The sequence below is a fragment of the Stegastes partitus genome, unplaced genomic scaffold, assembly GCF_000690725.1.
Source record: "Stegastes partitus isolate 25-593 unplaced genomic scaffold, Stegastes_partitus-1.0.2 Scaffold527, whole genome shotgun sequence".
Lineage (NCBI taxonomy): Eukaryota > Metazoa > Chordata > Actinopteri > Pomacentridae > Stegastes > Stegastes partitus.
Window position 1 is genome coordinate 47,269 of NW_007578258.1, and position 9,794 is coordinate 57,062.

The 9,794-nt window shown below is 41.7% G+C and overlaps 1 protein-coding gene across 1 annotated transcript in view; it reads right to left on the reverse strand.

The window, feature by feature from the left end:
- Positions 1 to 9,794, reverse strand: part of trpm5 (transient receptor potential cation channel, subfamily M, member 5) — a 29,080-nt gene that overhangs the window by 12,329 nt on the left and 6,957 nt on the right. Inside the window, exons 3-11 of the mRNA XM_008287887.1 lie at positions 9,120 to 9,184; positions 8,591 to 8,776; positions 8,182 to 8,281; positions 7,909 to 8,027; positions 6,036 to 6,383; positions 3,797 to 3,940; positions 1,211 to 1,334; positions 854 to 999; positions 19 to 131 (exon numbers count right to left, since the gene is read on the reverse strand). Coding sequence (XP_008286109.1) covers positions 19 to 131; positions 854 to 999; positions 1,211 to 1,334; positions 3,797 to 3,940; positions 6,036 to 6,383; positions 7,909 to 8,027; positions 8,182 to 8,281; positions 8,591 to 8,776; positions 9,120 to 9,184 — 1,345 coding nt within the window. The remainder of the gene's footprint in view (positions 1 to 18; positions 132 to 853; positions 1,000 to 1,210; positions 1,335 to 3,796; positions 3,941 to 6,035; positions 6,384 to 7,908; positions 8,028 to 8,181; positions 8,282 to 8,590; positions 8,777 to 9,119; positions 9,185 to 9,794) is intronic.

The window sequence follows — 9,794 nt, forward strand, 5'->3', positions numbered from 1 at the left end:
AGGGGGACATCTTCTCACCTGAACTTTATGAGGTTGGTCCAGATGAGCGGTGGGCAGAAGAAGGACACCACCAGTTTGGAGATGGCTGTGTCCGTCGTCATGGCCCCCCACCAGATCTTTGTGAGCAGAGCCTGCAGTAAAAAATACGTTTTTAAAATCACAACACTGGAAAACTAAGTGAACACGATGTTCACCACAAGGGGACACCGTTGGCCTGAGAATATTTCTGCCTTGCAGTCTTGAGGCCACATTGAAGGGAGCAGCTCATAAGGAGTCAGATAACAGAAAGGAAATCTTATTTTACGTGACATGTTTGTGCTTTTCTGTTTTGATTGCAGCTTCACAAGAGACCTCTTTCATTAAGGGACACCTGATGCTTCGTCAGAGGCCTGTTGGCTCTGAGTAAGACACCTGCAAAACCCCGATTCTCTGGAAGCATTACACATGTACTGAATCACAATTACCAATTTCTCATCTTTAAAACAAAGGCGCATTATTCCAAATATGTGCTTTAAATATATAAAAAATAAAAATTACTCCACTGTGTGCTAACTGTCCCTGCTGACACGGAATACTAATTAACTCTCAGCGATGACTTTGTAATGACAAGGACGTCTGTCGGAGGGACATTTCTGCAAAAACCGAGCACCCAATGAAACCTAATGAGACACAAAAGTGCCGAAATACTTTAATAACTGCGGGGCAACATAATGGTTCCATGCAATAAGCAGGGAAAAGAATAACTCCCTTTGTCAGATTCACAGCGGCCGCTCAGAGTTAAACGTCTGAAAACGGCTGAGATAATCAGACGAGTCGGAGCCAAAGCGAGCATATGGATGCGTCTCCTTGTTACCTGAACTCCATCGTGGGCAAAGAAGGACTTGGCATCCGCTTCAGTTGCCAAGTTGAGGACGGTAGACTTGCTCCAGCAGTGTGTTCTCCTCACTAACAAAGCGTAAGCCCTGTCCTCGCTGTTGGAGTAACACTCGCCGAAGACATCTGCCACAATAAGAACAGTAGGTGCACGGAGTCAGACACTTGGCCAGGAATTCTTACGCTCACATTTCATTCCCTCTTCCCGCTCCGATCCGTTTGTGCGCTCGAGAAGGAGCTGACTCGAGATCAGTGGATGCACCTCTTGTCGTGTTCGACCTTTACTTCCCGCCACCGCCATTGTGGGCTCTCGCCATCGAACAGTTTATGCACTCACCAAGGGCGAACTGCTCATACTTGGCCTCCTTCATGCTGCGTGCAGACTCGGCCTCGGATTCCAGTCGCGCCATCTCTTTCAGAATCTTACAACCCGCCAGCGCTGCCGCAACCGCCTCGGGGCCCTGAAGGATTAAAAGAAAGCTGTATCCAAGAAATGGGTCTGAAAGAGGGATCTGGCTCAGAATTTCAGAGAGCTGCATCTTTTGCATCTAAATGTCTTTACTGTGCGCATCGGGGTGCAGTAGATATGTTTCTCCTCTGCAAGTTTTCTCTCCGGTTTCTAAAGGTCGAGTGTTTACAGCAGACACCTCATGTCTTAGAGCAGAATTCCTTTGTTGTCGCTGCAAATGAAGCAGCAGTCGTGTCGGTTCACATTCACACAGTTTGGTTTAAAAGGTATAAATGTGTAAATGTAAAAAATAAAAATATGAAAATAAGTTGTCTGTAGTTGTTGTCATAGCCTTTGAGGATTAAAATAATTTAACAGAATTCTTTTCTTTTTTTTTTTACTATTTTGCATATTTTTCCAAAAGACACTAAATAAATAAATAAAAGTAAAAAAAATAACATCTATGAACGATACAAAAAAAATGTAAAGTTTCATATAAAATCTCATTTTACACGTCATATGATCTGAAATAAAATATTATTATTTTTATAATCATAACTATTTGTTTACTTATGGTGGTTTTACTTTTTTTTAAAAAAGGTAAATCCATTAACTTTAAAAGGGGGGCACACTTTTCAAAATAAAAGACCTGAAAAACTCAGTATATTTGATAAAATCTAACATCAACACTAGATTAGTTATTTGTTTTATAACACTAATTTAACATTTATTTACGTTTTTTTTTTTTTTTTTTTAAATAAAATAATGTAAAAACCCTGCTAATAATGACTCTTGTTATTTTACATTTATGGAATTTTCTACACATGTAAATATCCTTCAATAAACACAATAAAAGTCTTTTTTCAAATATGTAAAACTGGGGCTAAAAACTGTGTTATAATTGTGAAAAAATACTATATTGTTTAAGTTTTTGGTGCAACTGTCAATGCAATATTTTCCTTTTTTAAATTAATTTACTTTATTTTGTACAGTATACTGTTTACTAAAACTAGTATATTAGCAGGGTATAAATCAATATTATCAATCTTGGTGATGCTTCTTTTTTCTTCTTTTTTGAGATAGAAAAAAACCCCAAAAACTTCTCATCCCTCTTTGGTCTCATTTACCAGTGAACATAGACCTTCAGTGTGTTTCTCTTTTATTCCTTCCAGGTTTCATTTTCAGTTCATTTCAATACCTTAGAAAAAAAATAAAAATCTGAGATAATTTATCACAGCGAACATCATTTACTTTTGGTTACATTCTGTGCTGCACAAATTTTTGAATAATAAATGTTGGTGTGTTCTGGGCTGCGACGCGTTTCGTGATGGTTTTAATAATTGGTGTATTCTTTGCGTTGGTCATAACTTATTCTGGGTTTATTAACCTCCTCACACGCTGCAGGAATTCAAAAAGACAGATTTCGAAAAGTTTTGAAAGAGTTCACGAGAGCTAAAGCACGAGTATGAGTCTATACCACGTTATATTAAACCGTCATGTCCAGGTATCGGCTGGTAGCGCCGACATTTCTCAGACTATCGTGATAAATGTGCGTTTAAAGCTGCACAAAGCTTCCCATTTGAAGTGTCACTCTTTGCATCCCTCTTTAATTCAAATGAGTGCTGATTTGTATCCACGGCGCTGCATAATGCCGCTCCTGCATCTCTGCATATGTACATATCAAGCATGTGGGATCTCTTCCATCCGGTTTTGCTAGCATAAGCTAGCCTGCGAGGATAATAGCGACGAGGGCTCCGGCACGAGAGAGAGACACTTCAAACAATCAAATTACGAACGCAGATATCCGGGCCAGAGTCGGCGCGCTAAAACAATTTGCAGCTGGGGAGGGGGGACGTACACACACTGGATGCAATTACCATAATTTCAGATAATGTTGTGAAATAAGACGCAGGAAAGGAGGGCGGCCGCTCGTCAGATTACAATAATTGGCTGCCTCGGTTCAGGGAAGGGCGATCGGGAAGCATAGAAAGGTGCCTTTTGGAGAGACGTTGGAAACAAAGAGCAGCGATCATCGATTGGTGTCGTTTTAAGCTATTCTCAGAGCATCAGTCCTCGTCTCAGGATATATTTCTCATTAACTTCCTCGGGACTTTACAGCTGTACTGCCTCGCTGCTGGCGAGTAGCATGACCTTCATTTGAATAATGTTCTTGGAGATAAGATAGCTTTTTAGTTCACCGCGGTTCTTGATAAATATGCCGTTTGCCGGGCTCTTTTATCTCGAGTGACATTTTCATATGGCAGGGCTGACCTGCGCCTGCACCGCGCCGGCCCACATCGCTCTTGTCACGCCGAATCCGGAATACAAACTACCGCCGTTCTAATTCAGCCTCTCCTCGGTTTTTCGATTCGAGCAGATTTCCCCCTTTCAGGCTCATGTAGGCCCGACTGAACCGCCGCACAATGCTGTGGGACCGCACGAGCTGGAGCGACTAAAGACGCTGACACGACTGACCATGGCCCAGAAGTAGTTGGCCATCTGCTGTCGGTTCTGAAGGACGGCCCAGAGGAACAGATCTCTCCAAGGATGTTCGCAGCGCTCCTCTAACTCCGCCAAGTTCTTCTGGTTGTGGAACAATCGACCCTTTGCCGGCTTCTCCTGGAGGACACAGACAGAGCACTGAATGTAAACTGAACAACAGCACAAACAAACATTGTTCGTCTTCGCTCCACCGCAGGGGATCCAAACGGTGCCATCACTAGAAGAACACGTTTGGTTAAGTTGGCGGACATTTTTTTGAGGGGACGGGATCAGGCCCGTCCAGAGCCGTGGACATTTAAGTGACGCATCCTGATCAGTCCACTCTGGTCTTGTTTTTCTGTGGCATCGTGTCATTTGAATAAATTTTGCATTTTAAGGAGACGTTTTGGCGTCATCACTGATCGTTGTCCTCTGAAGCCACGTCTGATTAGTTTGTACATAGAACTCCATGTTTGAGAGGTTTTTTTGTGCACAATTGGCTAAATGTCTTCAACCAGCACATTATTATTATTATTATTATTATTATTAATAAATATAACATGTGTGAGCTACTGAATTTCCCAAAAGAATAAAGCGTAGGTAAAAATATAAACACATATTTTACTTCTGACCTTTTTAATTTGCTGCCATCAAATTTAAAATGTAAAACTTCATCCTGTCATTTGAATAAATTTGCATTTTAAGGAGACTTTTTAGTGTCTGTGCACGAGTAACACTGTCTGATTATTTTGGTTAACTTTCTTCTACCAGCAGGATTCGCTCATTATTTTGAACGCTGTGTTTCTTATTTTTCTTAAAAAACAACACGTATGAGCTACCTTGAATTTCCCCAAGAATAAAAGTAAAAATCCGGTAAATATTTTACTACTTACGTTTTCATTTTGTTTCCGTCCTTGTCTCCATTTTGGTCTGTGTAAACACAGCCTGCAGTTCAGCTGAAATTAACATGAATTCTTTTGTTAAATGACTGTTGGTTGCAGCAGAATATTGACTTTTTTGGTTTTTGTCCATTTTTTTAAATTAAGACATTTAGAATGAAACCAAATTCCTTGTATGTTGTGTACGTACTTGGCCATTAAAGCTGATTCTGATTCTGATGAAGTATCGTGGGTTTATGCTTGAATTCGGTTCATATTCCTGCATGAATGTCCAGCTCTGGTTTTACACTCTCCGGCTTTGATAAACGGTGTAATTTCTCTAAACCCCGACGGCAGATTTCCAGGTTCAGAGGGTTACGGGTACAAATCTTTATTTCCTTACATATATTACTGAGACTGACACGTTTATAGGTGTAGTTAGTATTTTATAATATACTGCGTTTTTAAATATGCAAGTCAATTATTGCGCGAGACTGAGATTTTTAACCTTTTCTCTGAACACAAGACCATTTGCATGCCGTGTTGGTGCCTCTGTGCAGTGCATTAGGCATGTGTAGGGAATCGGGGTAGTTGCGCTCAGTCTACAGAACATGCAAACCTTATATGAGTCATAAAATTTATGGCGGTCATTACTGCAAAACCAATTACTTCCTCTGCCAAGGAGGCCATTTTTTTTTGATTGTCTGTCCATCACACAGAATATATAGTGATTTCAGCCGAGCAGAGCTGCAGCCAAAAGCGATCTGATTACCTCCTTTCTTTTGGGATCGTTGCTTCTTTTGGCTGCGTGACATGATAAGAAGAAATACACTGTGCAACCTGTAATATAATTTCTTATTGTGGAGCAGCAGGTCTGTTTTCTCGTGATAATCCATCTCTTTAGTTTCTGCAATTACAGAGAGAACGAGTGACACGATAGGAGAGACGGAGGGGCGGCGTCGCCTAAAAAATGTGGCTTTATTGGTTAAGATTTCATGTCTTACTCCGACTAGCGCGGGATCCAATGCCATTAAAGTCACCATTAAGGATTCACTGTCTTGCAGAAGGCGAGTTTACCATAAAGTCTCCTCGCTGTGCCTCTCAGGCCTTTAACCATTTCAAATGAAACAGTCAGAGAGGCTTTGGAGGGAGAAAAATGTTGACTGTGATCACAACACATAGTCAAATCCCGAGACTGTGACAAGCCAGGGTCACAAACAGACACTTCTTCATTTTAAAGTGCCAAGACCAAAGGAACGGGAATGACAGCGACAAACAATACGAGGTGGAACGCCGCTCGTTTGGCGCAGTGTTTGTGATTTAAAGGAACATCTGAGGCGGCGTCTGTCACTCACTGTGGGGATCTTTTGGTAGAAGCCTTTGCAGGAGTCGTGGAGGAAGTCCTTCAGCACTTTGGCGACCTCGTAGAGGGTGAATCGGGACTTGCGGTCCCCCTGCTCGGGGGGATGGTGCCCCGGCGGGCCGTGAGTCCTGGCGGCTCCGAGCAGAACCTGCTTCTCCTCGTACTTCTTGAGCAGCAGGTTGTGCAGGAGGCTCTTCTCCGACACCGACCAGTACAGCTCCTGCAGGCGGCCGTAGGTGAGGAACTCGCCCAGGTTCACGCCGTTGTCCACGAAGAGGCGCACAAAGTCGGGTTTGTCGTTGATCAGAGCGTCCATCATCACTTCTTCAAGGTCACACGCCTGCAGAGATCATGGCAGTTAGATCATTTTTCCAGCTTTCAGAGACACAGAGACTAGATTAGACAGATACTTCATTTATCCCCCATGGAAAAATTCAAGGTATCCAGTTGCTCACATTACATTTATGAAAAAACAAGGAAATCAATGTGCCAAAGGAAATACGAAAGAAATGAGGTGCAAACATTGCTGGTATTTACAATAAAGAAAAGAGTATAGAAATCTATTCTTTAGGACTATTGCATGCATTCTTCCTTGCAGTTGTTCTTTTAATGCCACTTAATGAGTTATGACAGGTCAATACGTCTCTTTCATACTCACTGCATACAAATGTTGAATAAGATTTACAGACACAATAGCTGCAGGATGACTACAACAAGCACAGAGAGCACAAATAGCATAGATAGCATGTGGCTAGATAGATAGCATAGATAGCTAGACAGCATAAATAAAAAGAATAGATAGATAGCATAGATAGCCAGAAATAGATAGATAGCATAGATAAAAAAGAATAGATTGATAGCATAGATAGCTGGATAGCATAAATAGCATAGACAGCTAGATAAATAGATAGCATAGATAGATAGCTAGATAGCACATATAGCTAGATAGCACAGATAGCTAGTTAGTTTGCAAAGCTAGATAGCTGGATACCATAGACAGAGAACTAGATAGTATAGATAGCTAGTTGGCACAGATAGATAACAAGCTAGCATACATAGCTAGACAGATAGCATAAACAGCTAGATACGTAGCATAGATAGATAGCATAGATAGCTACACAGCATAGATAAATAGAATAGATAGCAGATAGCTAGACAGCATATATAGCTAGATCGCTAGTTAGATAGCATAGCTAGATAGTTAGATACCATAGATAGATAACTAGATAGCATAGGTAGCTAGTTAGATACCATAGATTCCAAGCTAGCATACATAGCTAGATAGATAGCATTGACATTTTGATAGGTAGCATCTAGATAGCACTGATAGCTAGCATAGCCAGATAACATATATAGATGCTAGCTAGATAGATAGCATTGACAACTAGCTAGGCAGCATCGAGATAGCACTGATAGCTAGCATAGACATATAGCATATGTAGATACTTTATTTATCCCCTGTAGGAAATTCAAGGTATCCAGTAGCTCACACGTTACATTTAAGACAAATAAGGAAACTAATGTGCAAATGAACGTCCACGTTGCTCGCATGAACGTCTAGAGTCCTGAGGCTGACAAAATGGATGTTAATTAGCAAATGTTAGCCGCCTGTTAGCAGGCTTTCATTAACTTACCACAAGTTGAATTTAGCTTTAAATCAACTAATATATACATTTGATGCTGAACATTATTATGCTACCTAAAGTGAAAAAAATTATGTTTGTAATATTATTTATTTATTTATCTTTTAAATCTTCCCATTATGCTTTTGATTAAATGTGTGGACGTACCACTGACATGAATATCACACCCTGGAATACACGACAAGTCAGACGTCTGGTCACACCACAGTGCATGTGGCTCACCTTCCACTCCACGTCTCCGTTAAAGATGTCACTCTTGGCGATGTCCACTCTGTTCCAGGCCACGGCCAGCTTCAGTTCATCCAGGAAGTCCTGAGCCTCTTGACTTTGGCTCTTACAAGCTGATAAAGGCACAGGAAATGTCAACAGGTTCACAACCTATGAAGTGCTCAAAATGCCGAGGCTCTCCCTCATCGCGGCTGACAGGCTGGAAAACCTGTAATTGTGGAGAAATTGCAAGTTTCTTGAACAGATCTCTGACTAGAAGCACTTTACCCTTGACCAGAGCTTTGAGGATGACCGTGTCCAGCTCGGAGCTCTCCTGCTCGGGGTCGTGCACCGTGAGGAGGTGCCGGTGGTCCAGGATCTTCTGGATCTGATTTAGAATGACAGAAATGTGCTTTTTTTTTTTAAATCAGCAAAAGCTTCGGTTTCTGCAATCACAATAACTTCCCCGCTTGATAAAAACACGTTTCATTACTGGTATCTTGCCCTCCTCCTCCTTCCTATCCTTAATTAGGTCATCACATACACAATTTTTTTTGAAGATAACGCTGGAAAAATCCCACATTAGCTTCCCCTTCACAATCTTTCCCAGTGTGCCCCATTTTTCTGGCAAGCCTTGTGATGTGCATATCTGTGCATGTGCTGCCTGCTGCCTCCATGCTGTGCACATCGCTCTCACCAGCTTGACCCAGTTACTGATGTCTGTGCTGTGGTGAGCGTTTGGAAAGGTGTCCAGCAGCAGCTCGTGAACGCTGTCCGTATCCCAGCAGCCCCTATTCATCAGCGTGACGAGGATGTCGGCCACGCCTCCGGAGCCTGCCAGGATCAGCCATGGTGTCGAATTGCCAATGCCTTTATACATCCTCTGCAGGAAGGAAGGGACACAGTGTTCAGATGAATCCTCTGCTGCCGCTTGGAAGTTTTCTCTTTCTGTTTCTCAACTAAACATCAACAAAGAATTGTATTGATCAGTGCGAGCTGCAGCCTATAATCCCCTCAGTTAGGGCTCCGCTTATGCAAATAAACTGGTGACTTTGACTTTTTCTTTTTTTTCGGTTGACGAGATTAATTTTGCAAGAAAGCAGAAAGAGACAGTTTCTCGGTCTGCTGCGTGAGGACAACTAAATCTGACTCTCCAACTTTTTTGGTGCACATTAAAATGACAGAACCTACGTCAGCAGGTGTTTTTAAAGTAAAATGAAGTTTACCTTCAGGATCCTGGGCTCTCCGTGGCACAGCAGACACAAAACAGGGATCTCAAAACTTCCTGTGCCTGCAAACGCAAAGAAGCACATTTACAGTCATGTCGTTTGCATGTCAAGCGGAGCTACTGTACGGTGTGAGTCGACTGATTGGTGAAAAAATATCTCTTTTCACAGGTTCCCTTTGCGTCTGACTTGTGAACAGCATAAGTGTGACGTTGTCTTTTCTCTCCGGGGAGGTAAAAACTACGCAGTTTAGCAATTTATCTGCATGCAGAGGAGAAGAAGAAGAAGAATGGAAAAAAATAAAAGGCTTTGGATTGCATAATGTCCCTGTTCCTCATCTTTATTTTTATCTGGTGACACGTTAATAAAAAAGTGGGAAACTTGGCACATTGGTGGCTTTGAAGAGGAGAAAGACACACAAATGGCAAAGCAATTTTGAACAGAGGTATGACGCTTAATGCATCCGTAGTTTAACCCCGTGAAAGGTACCGTTTGTCAGAACTCCGCCGTGTTTTACGGTCACATTTATTTATTTTCAAATGCAGGATCTGAACACTTCATAGAGTCATTTTTAAAAACATTGCATTGGTTTAAGAGCTTAAGTAAAGAACTCTGTAGCTGAAGCTTTAGCGTTTTATCCCACTGAAATGCTAAATGTCACTGCTAAATAAGAGT